Source organism: Megalobrama amblycephala, linkage group LG1 (assembly GCF_018812025.1).
Source record: "Megalobrama amblycephala isolate DHTTF-2021 linkage group LG1, ASM1881202v1, whole genome shotgun sequence".
NCBI classification, from domain to species: Eukaryota; Metazoa; Chordata; class Actinopteri; order Cypriniformes; family Xenocyprididae; genus Megalobrama; species Megalobrama amblycephala.
The window spans coordinates 17142896-17162322 of NC_063044.1; the positions used below are offsets into that span (position 1 = coordinate 17142896).

The 19427-nt window shown below is 43.5% G+C and overlaps 1 protein-coding gene across 3 annotated transcripts in view; it reads right to left on the reverse strand.

Annotated features, from left to right (window-relative positions):
* The window catches only part of LOC125264538 (NACHT, LRR and PYD domains-containing protein 3-like), a 46807-nt gene extending 27630 nt beyond the window's left edge, over window positions 1–19177 (reverse strand). For 2 of the 3 annotated variants that reach the window (XM_048183934.1, XM_048183917.1), the window contains exons 1-9: window positions 18576–19177; window positions 14308–14586; window positions 10268–10330; window positions 10020–10082; window positions 9774–9836; window positions 9530–9592; window positions 4288–4350; window positions 4042–4104; window positions 168–1950 (exon numbers count right to left, since the gene is read on the reverse strand). In XM_048183934.1, coding sequence (XP_048039891.1) covers window positions 168–1950; window positions 4042–4104; window positions 4288–4350; window positions 9530–9592; window positions 9774–9836; window positions 10020–10082; window positions 10268–10330; window positions 14308–14566 — 2420 coding nt within the window. In that variant the 5' untranslated portion in view covers window positions 14567–14586; window positions 18576–19177. Of the gene's footprint in view, window positions 1–167; window positions 1951–4041; window positions 4105–4287; window positions 4351–9529; window positions 9593–9773; window positions 9837–10019; window positions 10083–10267; window positions 10331–14307; window positions 15201–18575 lie in introns of those variants that run through there. The other variant, XM_048183925.1, reaches the window with a different exon arrangement.
* Between the last annotated feature and the right edge of the window lie 250 nt (window positions 19178–19427).

Genomic DNA, 19427 nt, shown 5'->3' on the forward strand with positions numbered 1-19427 from the left:
CTGTCTGATGGTGGAGACATTTTGGCTTTTAATATTATCACACCCGTTGATACATTTACATTTATTCATTTTTCTGAACAGTCTCAGCCAACAAGTTATCCATGTAAAAAGAAAGCCCAATTACAAAAGACCAACAGTATATAAATTAATGTAAAGAAGATTCTTACAGTGCACTTTTGGTGTTTTTGATCACTGGTAGCAGTCTTATCACTGCTTCATCAGATCTTCTGTATTTCTGCAGTTCAAACTTCTCTTGAGTCTCTTCTGACATCAGTAACACAAACACCAGACCAGACCACTGAGCAGAGGAGAGATTATGTGCTGAAAGATTTCCTGAGCTCAGATTCTTTTGGATTTCCTCCAAAAAGTCATCTTTCAGTTCACTCAAACAGTGGAAGAGATTGATGGTCCTCTCAACTGATTTCTCCTTCTCTATTTTCTTTTTGATATAGTCAGCAGTGTTTTTCATGTTCTCTGTTTTGAGTTCCAGTCGTGGCAGTAGTTCCTTCAGGTCACTCTGATTGGACTCCAGAGAGAGTCCCAGAAGGAACCGGAGGAAAAGGTCCAGGTGTCCATTCTCACTTTGCAAAGCATTTTTGACTAAAGCCTTATGAAGCTGAAACTGTGTCTTTTTGGACAGTTTACATGTCAGTTTTTCTCTACAGGATTTAAAAAGTGGCTTTGCTTTCTCATCTTTAATCAAAAACATATAGAGAGCAGCAAGGAATTCCTGGATGCTGTGATGTACGAAGCTGTAAACCTTTCTTGCTGAAACAGCTTTTACCTCCTGAAAAATCGGAGTGCAATACCCAAAGAACACCGACCCTTCATTGACATCTAATCCACATTCATGAAGATCTTCTTTGTAGAAAATCAGATTTCCTTTCTCCAGCTGTTGAAAGGCCAGTTTCCCAAGCTTCAGAATAATCTCATCAAAAGACCTGGCGTTGGCTTCAGATTCAGGGTAATCACTGTATTTTGCTGTCATCTGTTGCTGCTGAGTAAGTAAGAACCTTGTGTACATTCCTGTAAGAGTTGTGGGTGTTTTGTCATTGCTCTTTCGAGCCAGTAGAGGCTGAAGAACAGTGAGAGAGATCCAGCAGAAGACCGGGATGTGGCACATTATGTACAGGCTCCTGGATTTCCTGATATGACAGATGATGTTTCCAGCATCCTCAGGACTACTGTTATTTTTGAAGTATTGCTCTTTCTGCTCATCGTTGAATCCTCGCACCTCTGTCACCAGATCAATGTAGTCTCGGGGTATCAGACCGGCTGCTGCTGGTCTGGATGTGATCCAGATGAGAGCAGAGGGAACCAGTTGTCTCTTGATCAGGCTTGTAACTATCTTACTAACTGTTGTTTCTTTGTGAACATCTGTAAATCTGTCATCCTTTTTAAAGCTCAAAGGGAAGCGACACTCATCCAGCCCATCAAAGATGAACATGATTTTACCGTCACCATCAGGAAGAGAAGGCAGTTCTTTAGGATCACTAAAGAAGTATTTGTGAAGCAGTCCCATGAGACTGCATTTATTTGTGATTAAATTTAGCTGACGGAATGGCAGAGGAAAAATTAAGGCAATATCCTGATTTTCTTTTCCTTCAGCCCAGTCAAGGATGAATTTATTGACGGAGACTGTTTTTCCTACCCCTGCAATGCCAATCATCAACACTTTTTTGTTTTGTCGACCATTATGGACTTTAAAAATGTTATTGCACTGGATAGGTGTGTCCTTGGCATCAAATTGTTTGAATTCGATCTGTCTCACTTTGTGCTCAACTATTCCTCCAGTCTCATTCTCCACCACATATAGATCAGTGTAAATATTGTTCAGATGACCCATCTGAGAATTACCAACCAATATTTGCTCACACTCCTGTTTTAATTTGCCCTTTAGTCTGAGGCTGATCACATGAAGAGCAGCTTTACTGTCCTCTGCAGCTGAGCCTTTGAGAAAGAGGGAAGAAGTCAGCAAAAAGTGATCAGTTTTTAAATAAAATAATAAAATCTTTATGTAAATTCCAATCTAGTCTGTGATTCCTATTCATAGTTTTCATGTGACATCACACCCTTAAAGGAAAGCCCACCTTGGAGGGCAAAACAAGGCTTTCCTCCATTGCCCGGCAGTCATTTTTTACCAGGTTTGTCGTAAGATCTAATGTAGTATTATATTAAAAGACCAATTTCAATATTCACCTTATTGATTATGCATACTTTGTACAGGCAAACAAATGAAAACAAAATATTATTTTATTAATACAAGTTTTGTTTTTCATGCTATAAGAGGACCAACGACCTCAGTAATACAGTAAAATAAACAAATACAGTACATACAAATGCAGGATTCAAGCTCAAAATTACTACCATAACATGGGACAAAAATATGAAATAATAATAACAATAAGCGATGCGCAGACAAGAAAAAAAATTTGTATCAATATTTTTTCAATTCTATTCCAATTATTTGTAAAATTAATGACTTCAAAAATCTCACTGTACATTGCTATTCTTGTTATGGTGGAGCCGTTGTTTACACACTACATCTGCACTTTACTGTAGCATCCTGACTAATTTCAGGAGCACCCTCAAGAACAAAATATATGCAAATTAAATTGGACAGAAAAATGTTAAACTCACAGCACATGCAGTGATGAAGCTTTGAGACGCGAATCATGTGCTTCTTGCGTGAACATCATTCTGAAACCCGCGCAACCGATTTTATTAGATCAGCCTTTGTCGCGTGATAAGCGTACTAGGCTCGCATTTTTGTTTTCTGTTCAATTCACGGATGCTTTGCCAATGCAATGACGCAAAACACAGCTTTAGTGATCTTAGATTCATTATGACGGGACAGATTAGACTATGACGGGTCACCACTGTATAAAACAGTTTGCATACATTTGATATAGACTGCAATAAAGCAGGACAATCAATTTAAAAAGGCTATTATTCACCTGTATGTGCTTGAAGTCTTCGACACAGACAGCGTTTTAATCAATTGTTTATAAACTAGGCATAACCTTTACTAATCGATTCGTGTGAAGTGTAAACCCACTCCTGTCCTCACATAATCATCAGATGATCTCTTCTTGATGAACTGTAAAGCCACAAGATGCGTTATATAACAATAGATGGCAGTAATGCACGATTTTAGTTTGTGATCTGAAGACGCTGTGCTGCTTTATGAATGAATTAGGCTCGTCAGAACACAAAACAGAAAGTAGCTTGTAGCTTTTGGTCGCGCTACACCGCTACTTACTTTGCTACTTACTTACTTGCTTACTTGTTACTTGCTGGAAAATGTAGTTAACTACTGGAAAAGCTACACTGTTTTAAAAGTAGCTGAACTACATACAAGCTACTGAAAAATGTAGTTAAACTAGTAGCGCCGCTGCACTGATTGCCAACTACCATGGATATCTAAACTTTGTGTACTTGGTACTGTGAAACACTAAATGTTGGGGTGCAGCAAGCAAAGCTTGTCTTCTTCTTGTGACAGACGGCCAAAAGCAGAGAAGCAAGAGCAAGATCTGCTGTATGTCCTCCATTGTTGTTTACTGTGTCATTTTCTTCTTTGTGCGAGAATGACGTTGATCACCATTGTCCAGCTACACCACGCCTATCAAGTAAGGGTACTGTTGGTGGTGGAAACACAAGCCTGTTCAGGGTGTACTGTTCCGAATCAGATCAAACTGTATTGAACTGAACCATACCGCTCAGTAGAAATGAACCATTATTTAAAATCTTAGAGGCGTGCCTGCAGGAATCACTGTGATCACCCGTGATTAATTGTGTCATACCAGGTGAAAAAAATTTGTGTTCTTTAAGGCCACATCTGTAAGAATAAACCCAAATTTGGGGTTTCTCTATACAGACAGGGATCATTATTTACCCTCCATTGGTTTTGTACTGGCTCCAGTAAGCAAAAGGAAATATTAAGCTGAAAACCAGCAGTTATTAATTTATAAATTATTCTATAACAAAGGATAAAGCAGCTGATTTTGGGGATTCTCTGTACAGACAGGGATCATTATTTACCCTCCAGCGGTTTTGAACTGGCTCCAGTAAGCACAGGATCCTCAATACTGTCCCCAGCCTGAGCTGTGTGAGAGAGACAGAGATCAGAATGAAAATACTGTGACATTAAACCACACAAACACATCAGCAAAACAGAGGAAATATTGAACTGAAAACCAGCAGTTATTAATTTATAAATTATTCTATAACTAAGGATAAAGCAGCTGATTTTGGGGATTCTCTGTACAGACAGGGATCATTATTTACCCTCCATTGGTTTTGTACTGGCTCCAGTAAGCACAGGATCCTCAATACTGCCCTCAGGCCGGGCTGTGTGAGAGAGAAAGAGATAAGAATGAAAATACTGTGACATTAAACCACACAAACACATCAGCAAAGCAGAGAGGAAAGATTGAGCTGAAAACCAGCAGTTCCCTTTCGATACTTCACTCGTACTCGTGAGCCTGGCCTCTTTGCGCTCGCGGGTTGCTTTCTTCACCGGAGGCAGTCCCGCCGCGAGCCTGCGAGGAAGAGACAGCGGGGTAGAGCGACCCAGCGCCCGGAGTCGAGCGAGCTCACGTCGGCCCAGCCCCCGCGTGCCTCGCCCTCTCCCGCCAGAGAACAGTCGCCCGTCAGATTCTCCCACCCTGAGCAGCGTCCCTCAGCATACGCAAGTGACCTCGTCTCATTCGGTGGATCGGATGAAGAGCCGCTAGATGAGTCTATGTCTCTCGCGGCTTCCGAAGCAGAAGGCTGGGCTGGCGAGTCGGACGACCCCGCCCCCCCGCCTCCGCTGGAGCCCATTGAACACGGCTCGGGCATGGACGCCGAACTTCTCCGCGTCCTCTCTAAAGCTGTGGAGCAGTTGGACCTGGATTGGGCTCCGCCGGAAGAGCCGTCACGGAGCCGCCTAGTCAACGTGCTGCCCCGTTCTTCCCCGAGGTACACGAGGAGCTGACCAAGTCATGGCGCGCTCCTTACTCTGCCCGCCTGCACACCACGCACCGTTCAGCCCTCACCACTGTGGACGGCGCTGAAGAAAAGGGCTACGAGCACCCGCCGCCCCTGGATGAAGCAGTGGCAGCTCACCTCTGTCCTCCCACGGCTGTGGGCTGGAAATCAAAGAGAGCCCTTCCTTCAAAGCCCTGCAGGACTACCTCCACCCTGGCTTCGCGAGCCTACGCCTCTGCAGGCCAAGCTGCCTCGGCGCTCCACACTATGGCGATTTTCCAAGTGTTTCAAGCCAAGCTTCTCCGCTCTATGGACGAGTCCGGCTTTGATGCATCTGCCTTCAGGGACCTCTGCAGCGCCACTGACCTAGCCCTGCGAGCCACGAAGGCCACAGCCCAGGCCATTGGAAGGTCCATGGCCAGCCTGGTGGTTTTAGAGCGCCACTGGCTCAACTTGACCGAGATCAAGGACGCGGATAAGATGGCCTTTTTAGATGCCCCTGTCTCGCCCTCCGTTCTCTTTGGGTCATCGAAGAGGGTCTCACCGAGCGTTTCACCGCAGCGCAGAAGTCCTCTCAGGCCATGAGACACTTCCTGCCAAAACGCTCCAGCTCCACATCTGCTTCAAGCCGACCCAGGCCTGCGCCGGCTCAGCAGAGCAAGCCTGCCCCCTCTGCCTCCCAGGCAGCACCGCCAAAGGAGCAACGCCAGCGCTCTCGCTCTGCCAGACGCTCCTTCCCGAGACGCCAGGGACCCCGGCCCAAGATTGCGCTGGACCCTGTGACGCCTAAGTCATCCTGATTTAAGAGGAAGGAAGAGGACAGGGGAATGTCTCGCTGCGGCCGGACCACCCCCAAAGCTCCTTTGCGCAGTTTCCCCTCCGCCTCGTTCACATCAGGGAGTGGGAATGATGCTCAGTGTTACAGATGGGCCCACAAATGTTGCGTCCACACAAACCGCCGTTTTCACGGCGAACACATTTTTACCTTTTCTAATAAAGGGCAAATTTCCTCTTCCACTCCCCTCGGTGCACAACCACCCCTCAGGCGGGCTGTCAGCCGATGTCATTCAACCTCTTGCCACCCGGGTCGATGCTTGGCGGGCCATCCCCGGGCTGTCAAAGTGGGTCCTAGGGATCATAAGTCAGGGCTACTCGCTCCAGTTCGCCCGAAGACCCCCACGCTTCGGCGGGGTGCTTCAAACTTTGGTGATTTCGGACAACGCTCACGTTCTCCGAACCGAAGTCTTGGCGCTGCTCAGGAAAGGAGCTATAGAAATAGTCTCTCCTCCAGAGAGCAAGTCAGGCTTTTACAGCCGTTACTTTCTGGTCCCCAAGAAAGATGGCGGTCTCAGACCCATCTTAGATCTCAGGATCCTGAACCGCTCCCTCATGAGACGGAAGTTCAAGATGCTGACGCTGAAGCAGATCCTCGCACAGATTTGTCACGAGGACTGGTTCTGCTCACTGGACCTGAAAGATGCCTACTTTCACATCCAGATAGCCCCCCACAACAGGCGGTTCTTGAGATTCGCCTTCGAGGGTGTGGCTTACCAATACACGGTCCTACCCTTCGGGCTGTCCCTGGCTCCTCGCACTTTCACCAAGTGCATGAACGCGGCTCTTTCCCCACTCAGACAGATGGGAATCCGAGTTCTGAATTATCTCGACGATTGGCTCATTCTGGCCCACTCGCGAGCAGAGCTAGAACTTCACAGATCTGTGCTCCTCAGCCATCTAGAATGCCTGGGTCTCAGGGTCAACCTATCCAAGAGCTCGCTGCTTCCCAGCCAACGCATTTCGTTCCTGGGAGCAGTTTTCGACTCTGTTCGCATGACGGCAGTAGTCTCGCCAGAGCGCGCTCTGGCCATTCAGCAGCTCGCGGCTTCCGTCACAAACAAAGCCTACCTTCCTCTGAAGTCCTTCCAGAGGCTTTTAGGGCTGATGGCTTCCGCCTCCCCAGTTCTACGGCTCGGCCTTCTTCGAATGCGGCCTCTGCAGTACTGGCTGAAGTTTCGGGCCCCCCCCACGCCTGGCGGCATGGCCGCTTCTGTCTCAAGGTCAATCAGGCCTGTCTATCAGCCCTGAAGCCCTGGTTGAACCCCGAGTGGTTCAAGCGTGGCGTACCCCTTCAGGCGGCGTCGCGGAGGACGGTGCTCTCGACGGACGCATCCAACTCAGGTTGGGGTGCTCTTTGCGAGGGCAGACCGGCCTTCGGCTCGTGGTCACACGAGGAGAGCCATCTTCATATCAACTGCCTAGAAATGCTGGCAGTGATTCGTGCCCTTCACTTCTTTCAGGCTCACCTGACGGGACGCCACGTCCTAGTCCAATCGGACAGCATGACGGTGGTGTCGTATATAAATCACCAGGGAGGTCTTTCGTCCAGCCGCTTATGCACACTGGCGAAGCGTCTTCTGGAATGGGCTCTACCCAGGTTTCTGTCGCTCAGGGCGACACACATTCCTGGAAAAACCAATCTGGGAGCAGATATGCTGTCTCGGAGCAATGTCCCCTCAGACGAGTGGATGCTCCACCCCCAGACGGTTCTCACTATATGGGAATTCTTCGGGAAGGCAGAGGTCGACCTCTTCGCCTCAGAAGACAATTCTCATTGCCCAACTTATTTCTCGAAGAAGGACGACGCGCTGGCCCACCATTGGCCCAGCACCCTTCTTTACGCATTTTCCCCGATCGCTCTGATCCCTCAGGTTATCAGACAAATCAAGGAAGACGAGCACAAAGTCCTCCTGGTGGCCCCGCTCTGGAGGAGCCAGACTTGGTCCTCAGAGCTGTTCAGGCTCTCCAAGAGAGCCCCATGGCCCATTCCTCTGAGACGGGACCTTCTCTCTCAGGCGAACAGGACAATTTGGCACCCACAGCCAGAACTTTGGGCTCTGCACTTATGGTCCCTCGACAGGAGCCGGTTAACCTCCCCGGGGACGTGTTGAACACCATCTCTCAGGCGAGAGCTCCGTCTACGAGACGTCTCTATGCCCAGAAATGGTCAATCTTTGTTGATTGGTGCTCTGCACGCAACATAGATCCAGTGGAGTGTGACGTATCTCCGATACTGTCCTTTCTCCAAGAGCGTTTGAATTCGGGGCGAGCCCCTTCAACGCTCAAAGTTTACGTAGCAGCCATCGCAGCGTTTCACTCTCCTATCGCTGGCCAGTCAGTGGGGAGAAACGGCCTAGTGGTGCGTTTCTTGAGGGGTGCTAGGCGATTGAATTCCCACCTGGGACCTTTCTTTGGTCCTCAGAGCTCTCAAAGGACATCCCTTTGAGCCGCTGTGCTCAGCTAACCTCAAGCCCCTGACGCTCAAGACCGCTCTGCTACTGGCTTTAGCATCGGTGAAGCGTGTCGGCGATCTGCAGGCCCTCTCTGTGAGCCCTGCTTGCCTTGAATTTGGGCCCAACGACTCTAAAGTCGTATTGAAATCCAGGCTTGGCTACGTCCCCAAGGTGCTCTCGACTCCGTTCAGAGCACAAGTTATCTCCCTCTCTGCGCTCCCTGTCTCATCAGATGAGCAAGAGCTGGAGTTGCTCTGCCCTGTTAGGGCATTGAGAACTTATGTAGAGTGATCACAGCCTTTCCGGCTATCAGATCAGCTCTTTGTTTGCTTTGGCGGCCGCATCAAAGGGTCTCCGGTCTCAAAGCAACGCCTCTCGCGTTGGATTGTTGACGCCATAGCTCTTTGTTACTCCTCCATGGGCTCAGATTGCCCCATAGGAGTTAGAGCTCACTCCACTAGAAGTATGGCCTCTTCTTGGGCCTGGTCCAGTGGAGTTTCTATCAAAGACATCTGTGAGGCGGCCGGCTGGTCCTCGCCGTCCACCTTTGTCAGATTTTACCAGTTGGACGTTCCGACTTTGCAAGCTCGGGTCCTATCGGTGTGATGCAGCGGCCTCTTTGAGCCCCGCCTCAAAACTGGTTCAGGAGTTTCTCCTCTTGTAGTGTAACTTGGGTTCGACGGCTTCGGCCTTCTCACTAGTTTCGTGGACCCCCCTGGCGTCCCGAACTTGTCCAGTCGTTCCCTTCCGTGGCACGGCGCGGTTGAATTCGTTCCCCATACGCAGTACGAGTATCGAAAGGGAACGTACTCGGTTACTAACGTAACCTCGGTTCCCTGAGATACGGAACGAGTACTGCGTTACTTGCCGTGCCACGAGGCTGCGGCTTCAGGGTCGTCGCTTCAGTCGATATGGCCTGGTTTCCTATGGCGAAACGCCCGCTTATATAGCACTAAACCCCGCCCCTTTCGGCGGGAAATTTCGCGCGCTTTCTCGCCATAGGCCGCGCGGCTATGCCGCGCCATCATTGGTTCAACAACTTCTCATGAGTGAACCAATGACGATGCAGTTACACTGCGTTATTGAAAAAGGCTTCAGTGACGGGGAAAAAGGGAGACTTTTCCCCATACGCAGTACTCGTTCCGTATCTCAGGGAACCGAGGTTACGTTAGTAACCGAGTACGTTATTCATTTATGAGTTATTCTATAACCCATGATAAAGCAGCTGATTTTGGGGATTCTCTGTACAGACAGGGATCATTATTTACCCTCCATTGGTTTTGTACTGGCTCCAGTAAGCACAGGATCCTCAATACTGCCCTCAGCCTGAGCTGTGTGAGAGAGAAATAGATCAGAATGAAAATACTGTGACATTAAACCACATAAACACATCAGCAAAACAGAGAGATGAAAGATTCAGCTAAAAAAGCAGTTGTTAATTTATGAGTTATTCTATAACCCAGGATAAAGTGGCTGAGTTTGGGGATTCTCTGTACAGTGATCATTATTTACCCTCCAGTGGTTTTGAACTGGCTCCAGTAAGCACAGGATCCTCAATACTGCCCTCAGCCTGAGCTGTGTGAGAGAGAAAGAGATCAGAATGAAAATACCGTGACATTAAACCACACAAACACATCAGCAAAACAGAGGAAATATTGAGCTGAAAACCAGCAGTTATTAATTTATAAATTATTCTATAACTAAGGATAAAGCAGCTGATTTTGGGGATTCTCTGTACAGACAGGGATCATTATTTACCCTCCATTGGTTTTGTACTGGCTCCAGTAAGCACAGGATCCTCAATACTGCCCTCAGGCCGGGCTGTGTGAGAGAGAAAGAGATAAGAATGAAAATACTGTGACATTAAACCACACAAACACATCAGCAAAGCAGAGAGGAAAGATTGAGCTGAAAACCAGCAGTTATTAATTTATGAGTTATTCTATAACCCATGATAAAGCAGCTGATTTTGGGGATTCTCTGTACAGACAGGGATCATTATTTACCCTCCATTAGTTTTGATCTAGCTCCAGCAAGTGCAGGATCCTCAATACTGCCCTCAGCCTGAGCTGTGTGAGAGAGAAAGAGATCAGGATGAAAATACTGTGACATTAAAGGGACAGTTTACCCCAAAATGAAAATTATCCCATGATTTACTTTTACATTTACATTAAGTCATTTAGCAGACACTTGTCTCCAAAGCAACTTATAAATGAGAACAGTAGAAGCAATCAGATCAACATGAGTACAACAGTATGCAAGTGCTGTGTCAAGTCCCAGTTAATCCAGCAAAGTGCAAGTAGCAAGGATTTTTTTAAACATGGAGAGAGAGAACAAAAAGGGAAAAAAAGAAAAAGTGCTGATATTATATGTCAAGTGTTGACATAACATCAGCAGAAGATATGCCTTTAGCAGTTTTTGAAAATGGCTAAAGACTCAGCTGCTCTGAGCTAGGGAGGTCATTCCACCAGCAGGGAACAGACCAAGAGAAGGTCTGTGCGAGTGATTTTGTGCCCCTTTGGGATGGCACTATTTGCAAACTTCTGACTGAAGTAGCAAGTTTAGGTATAGTGGTGCAGAGCCAGTGGTTGTTCTGTAGGCAAACATCAAAGCCTTGAATTGGATGCGAGCAGCTACTGGCAGCCAATGCAGACTGATGAAGAGAGGAGTGACGTGCGCTCTCTTCGGTTCGTTGAAGACCAGTCTTGCTGCAGCATTCTGGATCAGTTGTAGAGGCTTGACAGTGCATGCTGGAAGAGAGCATTACAATAGTCCAGTCTGGATAGAACAAGAGCTTGGACAAGAATTTGTTTAGAATGCTCCGGTAGGAAGGGTCTAATCTTCCTAATGTTGTACAAGGCAAATTTGTAGGACCAGGCTGTTGTGATCTGTGGAGCTTAAACGATCATCCATCACCACTCCAAGGTTCCTGGCTGTCCTGGAAGGAGTAATGGTTGAAGACCCAAGTTGAACTGAAAGGTTGTAGTGAAGTGTTGGGTTGGGACTGACCAGAAGCAGTTCCGTCTTTGCAAGGTTGAGTTGAAGGTGGTGGTCCTTCATCCAGGCAGAAATGGCTGTCAGGCAGGATGCGATGCGACCAGCAACCGTCGGATCATCTGGTTGGAATGAGAGGTAGAGTTGTGTGTCATCAGCATAACAGTGATAGGAGAAACCATGATCCTGAATGACAGATCCTAGTGATGACATGTAGATGGAGAAGAGAAGTGGTCCAAGCACAGAGCCCTGAGGTACCCCAGTAGCAAGATGATGTGACTTGGACACCTCACCTCTCCATGATACCCTGAAGGACCTACCTGAGAGGTAAGACTTGAACTATTGGAGTATGGTTGCTGGGATGCCCTTCGACTTGAGTGTTCACAGGAAAATCTTTGTTTTAAACTTTACTCATTCTTAAGCCATTCTAGGTTTATATGACTATCTTCTTTTAGACAAACACAATCAGAGATATATTTAAAAATATCCTTAGTCCACCAAGTTTTATAATGGCAGAGCAAATTTTAAACAAAATGTATCCATCCATAAAAAAAAAAGAATCCATATGACTCCAGGGGGTTATGTAAGAAAAGTATCCATATTTAAAACTTTATACATTCAAATAATGATCTTCCGGCAGATGATTGTACACAGAATGCAGATGTTGATTTGGGTGGAAGAGCAACCTTTGACCCCACGCAATGAGGAACGCGGAGGTACAGAGGAGAGAGCACAACAAACACTGGTCATGAAGTCTAAAACAAGAAATTTTAAAGAGAAATGCCGGAGGTTCCCTTTCAAGGGAACTCACGCTGCGTCAAATGCTTTGGGAATGCCTCTGCGTGATTGCATCATGAAGCACATGTGAAATCAGTCCAATGGCGTGATGAAACGTCATAGGCGGGTGACGTCATGACCAGGAAACTATAAACCACACCTGAACCAAACAGTGTTAGCTTCTGTGTCTTCAGTAAGCGCTCTCTGTGAAATCGTCTGTCTCGGTCCTCTGAAATCGGTCCTCCTGCTGCTGAGGCACAGCAAAGGCTTGTGTCGTGGGGCTCGCAAATGGATCTTGTAGAGGGGTTAGAGATGGTATTGTTAGCATCGATCCTTGTGATGTTGAGGACTCGCCAGCTCACACACAAGCGTATGAGGAGCTAGTGGAGGTTGTAACTAGAGATGTTTGCCAGATTGAACATAAGCTGGCCAGCTGAAAAGCAGGAAGCCCGTCAGTCTAGTCTATTAGACGAGCGCTTCCTTCCATCCCGGTCACAACCTCCATGCCGGGGCTTGCCTTTCTTTCCCGACCTCCACACTGAGGTCGTGGAATAGACCCGCCTCCTATCGGGTCTAGCGCTTCCTTTAGTCCCCAAATATCTAATTACAGCAATATCATGGGACTAAAAAGGCGTGGTTATGGGGAGATGCCTCGGGTGGAAGAGACGCTTGCGAGCTATCTCTCCCCTGAGTCTGCATCTTCCCTAAAAGCCCTGAAGTTACCCACAAAGCCACTCAGAACATTTTCTGCTTTAGTGGGTAAAGTGTACTCAGCAACAGGTCAGGCGGCTGCATGGTTGCACTGTTGCACACAATGTCCATTCTACAAGCTCATCAAGCCGTCCTGCTCAAAGGGTGGGGAAGTTAGGGTGCGGTCACACTTGTAGTTCGGTTCGTTTGGTTAATTTGGTCCGGACCAAAGAAGAAAAAAAAAAACATTTAGTTCTGGTCCGATTAGCGTTCAGATTTTATCACGGAACCAAAAGATACCAAACCTTAAGGCATAGGGACACATTCACAATGTGATTGATCAGATTTTATGACGTATTGCCTATTTTGAGACGGAACTTACCGAACATCCAAAACAGTGCTGTGTGCTGAGGTAAATGCGCTCGTTGTGTGTGCGTAGCCTGCATGTGATGGTATTTTGGCCAGCTGGGATCTCGTGAAGAGCTTATAAAACGTGTAAAGTAGTCAAAACAGCGGCGGGAATCCATCCGTCACACACAAACAATCTGCTGCGTGGAGACGAGCGTCTGATGCCTGTGATGGGCAAACTCGCGACTATGACGAGAAAAACTGATGTGTGAGGATTCTGTCCTTTTTTAGGGTCTCGTCTTCCTGTTTTTGGTTTGTTTACATGTCTTTGGTCCATGTTGCATTCATATATCATTCGAACCGCACCAGAGTTCGTTTGGAAGCGGACAGAGACCCATCTTTTCAGCGGTCTCGGTCCACTTGTTTGGTGCGCACCAGGGTTTGGATGGCAGCGTTCACACATGTTCAAACGAACCGCACTAACAGAGTAAACGCACCAGGGTTCCTTCAAATCAAACCAAACAGGGAACCATGGTTACATACGTAACATGAGACTATTTCGATATAAGAGAAGAGAAGCTTGAGTTTGTTGCACAGGCCTATTTGTTTGATCCGTGAGAGGCATCTAAGCTTTCGATACTCCTACATGTTGCGCCATACATTGCATCAGTAGGTGCAAGACAGCTTAAGATTTCTGCATATGGTTGTCTGCTGGAAGCTAGTTATTTAAATTTATAATGTTTTAAATATGGGTATTTTTTTCTTACAATGCATCCCTTCACTTCAAAAGGCCTTTATTAGCCCTCTGTAGCCATATGGATAAAAAAAATTATGAATGGATGCATTTTTTTTTTTTTTTATTTGGGCTGCAATGAACAACCATTATACACCTTGGAGAGCTAAGGACATTTTTAAATGTATCTCTGATTGTGTTCGTCTGAAAGAAGATTGTCATATACACCTAGAATTGCTTAAAGGTGAGTAAATCATGGAATAATTTTTATTTTTGGGAGAACTAATCCTTTAAACCACACAAACACATCAGCAAAACAGAGAGGAAAGTTTAGGCTGAAAGCCAGCAGTTATTAGCTTATTCTGTAAACATTTATTCTGTGAGACATCAGTTTTAGAATAATAGTACAATTTTTCAAATATATTTATAAAAAAATCCATTTATTAGTTTTACATTTTTTTTTTTTTTTAACAGTACATTTAACCATTTAATTTTAATTTTTACCTTGCTTGTGTTTGTTCTCTAGCTGCTTCGCCAGATAGTTCTGGTTCATCTTCCTCAGGATCTCCACCATGATCTTTGCAGCTTCTTCTGGTCCAAAACGTGCTACCATCTTATCCACTGTGTCTAACCTATCTGCATTCTCCATTTCAGACTTTGTTATACACTCATGATCATTCACTAATTGCCACTGAAACTCCTTTAGTTCAGCTTCTACCAGATCTTTCAGTGAGTTCTTGAGCAGGTCTTTAACAGATCCCATCGTCCTTCACCGATCTGCAGCTGCAGGACAAAAAAAAAGAAAAAAGAAAGAAAAGAAATAAAGAACTGAAGTAGTTTCACTCTTACTATGTGGACCTAAATGCTCAAATGTTATTTGGATTATGAAATTAAGCTGTGATTGGATCAGGACCATCAGAGTCAACTCATCCAAAATCATCTGTTAAAGGTAGGGTGACCAGATGACCCGTTTTTCTTGGGACATTCTCATATTTCAGCTCTTTTTTTTAGTTTACACACTTATTATGAAAAAATCATGTTTTGCCCTATTTCTTCTTTCCTAAATTGTCTTTATAGCTAGGTGATCATAAAAGTGAGTAGTAGTCTTCTTTCACGTGAGAATAGCCTAAACAAATGTAGCCAACCTCGTCATAGTAAATTTTGGACTCACAATTCACAATTCGTTATCATTAACTTCCAGTTAGTAAAGGCGGAATATTAGAGACCGTGGAGGAGATCAAGTCAAGTAAGGCCTTCGTTCATCTTCAGAACACAAATTAAGATATTTTTAAATCCTAAGGCTCAGTGAGGCCTGAATTCACAGCTATGATATTTCCTCCCTCAAGATCCATAAAGGTACTAAAAACATAATTAAAAGAGTTCATGCGAGTACAGCAGTTCTACCTTAATATTATAAAGGGACGAGGACATTTTTGTGCAAGAAAAAAAACAAAATAATGACTTTTCAACAATATAGTGATGGGCTGATTTCAAAACACTGCTTCGGAGCTTTGCGAATCGAATCAGTGACTGTCAGCATGGGCGTACGGGACACCCCCGCAGCCCCCGCGGTGCGTGGGGGCCCCCACCCTATGATGGGCCCCGTCGCAGATTCACTTATCTATGTAGCCTTTGCTTTTCTTTTTTTTTTTTTTAGAACTGAACTCAATTGACTAAAGATGAAAATAAAGCATCCAACTGAAGCCCAAAAATGCAAGCAGAAGATCATAGAAAATAGTGCTAAATTACCACAAAAGGGGGGGAAATTCACTGTTTTTTCCATCGCTGTTATAGCCAAGACAACAGCAAGCTTTGATGCGCTGTGTTACTGTTAGCAGACGTGTGCCGAGACAAATAAATATGTTCGGTCTTTGCTGAGACATTATTAATGGCATTATTATTATTATTATTATATTGCCCAAACTTACCCCATCGCCAGCTCTGCTAATGGTCAGCTACCGGAATGTCTGAAGTTCTTTTCCAAATGTAGCCTAGCCAATAAATCTAGAATTATTTCTGTATTCTTTTACTGTAAATACATGCATTTAGTTTAGGCCTATATCATTTGATGCACCGATCGAAATTACTGAAAATTTGCGGCCGAAACAGCATTTTACGCGTTTGTCTAGAAGGGAACTTTATATAGCCTATACGCAAATTTGTGTCTAGAATTTAGACCAGATAAAAGACAAAAAAAATATATAATAAAAATTAAAAATACTATAATAAAATAAAATAATAAAGTAATGAAGAAATTTTATAAAAACAGAAAGACGTCTATTGCTTCAGCCTTATTCAAACGCCGCAGGAACATGGGTTCGTTTGTTACGCAATCCATTCCACACCAGATGTTCTTGGTTTTCTTCCTATTTATTAAATATAGGCAATTGGTTGATGAAACATTGATTGAAATTGACATACAATTTCTACAAAACGAAATTCACTTTAAAGAAAGACTTACTATAAAACAAAACTTATGTCTGACCCGCTGCATGTCTCCCGACATTGCGCATCCGTCATGCTATTCACTTTTCATAATCAACATAGGTGACATTTAAAAAAAATAATAATATTAGGCTATAGTCCAATATTTAAATATAAATATGAAACTAAATTGGCTACATTTTTGTCCCTCTGGTCGACGAAAGCGCCGGCGCGTTCTGATGGATGTTCTCCTCATGACAGCTGAAACAACTTAAAACAGGCCTTCGTCATTTTTGGCGATAGCCTACAGATTAATGCAAAACTACAAATGGTCTACTTTTATTTGTGTACGCTCACAATAACAACAAAACCTTTACTTTTGTAAAATAAAATAAATAAAAAACTGGGTGCGCTTTCAGCTGTCTCTGCGAGAATCTTTCCGAAACGTCTCAAAAATTAACTTAAACTCGGCGAATAATTGTACCTAAAAGAAAGAAACATCTCCATTCGATAAGAAATTTGTAGGTCTGTATTAAATTAGAGGGGATCTATCCTCTGGAACGTGTTGTTTCTGAAATCATGGCCAGTGCTCGTTGCTGCTGTTATCAGTTCTCTTGGCGCTCGTGCACACGCGCAGTTTTCACACAGACAATCGAGCGTTTCGTTCTGGTAAAAGCACAAAACAAAATGCACAAAACGTTTCCTTGCTCTTGATGTACAATCACTGATGAACACCTTTGGTTTTAATGAGTAAATTAGCCAAAATATTTATTCCTGCCGGTATTTTAGTCTGCGATATCAAAATCACTAAACATTACATCATATAATATTATTCAATAATAACATCAAATGAATCAATGCAATGATGATTCACTGTTAAATCAGTTTTTGTAAATTGTGGGGGAGATGGACTCAGGTGCACAACAAATTTTAACACATGACATCACTGCTTGTGGGAGGGGCCCCATCTCATTCTTTGCGGGGGGGCCTCAAAGACATGCGGTACGCCACTGACTGTCAGTACATGATTTCAGCAGTTTAGCTGTTTGATAGGAGATCTGAACCACCGATTTGAAATCGGTCCATTACTATTTTTTTATTTTTTTAAATTGCACTTAAGTATACTTGACTTATACTGACAGAAAAAGTATATTTGCCCTATAGCCTACTTGTAATCAATCTTTTGATTGAGTTGATGGACTCGATTCTACTCTACTTTTAATCATCATTCTGAATCTGATCCAGGTTTATGGTTTATGGAATTCGCTACCCCTTACACTTCGTAATATATCATCTTTGTCTACCTCCAAGACTCAGCAAAAAACATATCTGTTTAATATGTATTTTGGATAATGTGGCCTTATGTGGTTGTATTTTGTACATGGGTGTGTAAATGTATTGCATAGCACTATGTAAAGCGACCTTGATCTATGGAAAGAACGCTATATAAATAAAACTTAAAAGTACAGTTAAAGGTATATTTCAAGTGCCTCATGTCAGCCTCTGATCGGTCGAACAAGCCTATTGTCTTGATGTTCCTTGTTTGTCATTAGTCCTTGTATATAAATATCCCTCATGTTTCATTGCTCTTGATCTAGCATTGTCTGTGTTAACCATTGTTGGTGAGCTTGCCATGCCATGTCATTGTTTTGTATTTAGTTCATGTTTAAGTATAATAAACTGCACTTGGGTTCAATTCAACTTACCTACAGTGGAATCGATTGCAGTTACCATGGGTTTTTATTGATTGTTTGAGTTGATGCACCTGTTGATTTGGTTGATTTTCTTGATATTTAAACCCTGTGTTTGTTGTCCTTTTGCATTCCATTATACCAGTTGTTCTGTTCAAGTTTTTGAGTGTTTTGTTTGTTTCTTAAGGATAAAATAATTATGTCTGCTAATGCTGTAAACTATATAGGGAGCCCTAACTTGATTAACAACAGAGCCCAAACTATTAGCCTAAATTCAAATGCTTTTTATTTTTAGATATAATAATCAACACTCAAATAAAAAAAAAAGAAGAAAAAAAAAAGTGCAAACTTGTAAGGCAGTCTCCCCATTAACTTGTATGTAATAAATAATGTAATTATTTATTATAATGTATTTATGTAATTATAAAGTTATGTTTTTACTCCAAATTGTTGAAATATAATCATTTAGGCTTATCACAGTGGCTGTTATATTTATGACAGATTTATTTAAATAAAAGATCAAAAGTATTAACCATGCAGATTTACTTTCACAGCGTTCTTTGGTCATATTTACTAAGGGTATGAATAATTTTGAGCACAACTGTATATATATATAAAAAAATGACATCCCTTTGAATCTTAACTGTCTGTCATTACCTGAATGATCCACGATTGTCTTTGTTCGATGTTTGTGAGTCCCTTGTTTGTCCTGAACAGTTAAACTTTCCTCCAGGTCCTGCACATTCTCAGATTTTTCAGCATCTTCTGCATATTTGACACCTTTCCAACAATGATTGTATTATTTCGAGATCCATCTTTTCACACAAAGGATAATTGAGTCAGTCGTACACAGCTATTACAACAGCGTGAAAACATGTACTGATGCTCAAGAAGTAAATAATGCATTAAGAGCAGGGAATGTAAACTTTGAACAGGATGATGTGCAAATTTTGTTTGAAGATCATATTTTTTATTTAGTACTGCCCTTCGAAAGTTAATACTTCCATGATTCCCAGAAGACAAAATAATCACAGTTTACCCTGTTCATGCAATTCAAAAAGTGTACACACCCCAGCTCTTAATGCATGTTGTTGCATCAGTATTTCTTTTATAGGTTGTCTGCATTTTTTACTTCTGAAATACTGTGGAAAATTGATTTTGCTAAAAATAATATGCAGAGGAAAACCAAGTTCTATGTTTGGTAGACACTTTGTTACATAACTTATTAGTATTCCAAAGTATTGTAAAGTATTTAGATTAAGTTACCAAACATGTGTAATCTAACAAAATATGTTACAAATTAATTTTTAAAGCATGTATTTTGTACATTTGAACCTTCCCAACTCTGGTGACCGCACAGCTCTTTAGGGAGCCTTGCCAAATTTCATGAGTTTACTGTGGCTCAGGATTTAAAGGGATTTCAGAGATAAAATAGTAAAATAAATAGTTCAAATGTATTACAATAAATTCTATCTGCAAATAATAATTTTTTTTTTTTATTATATACCT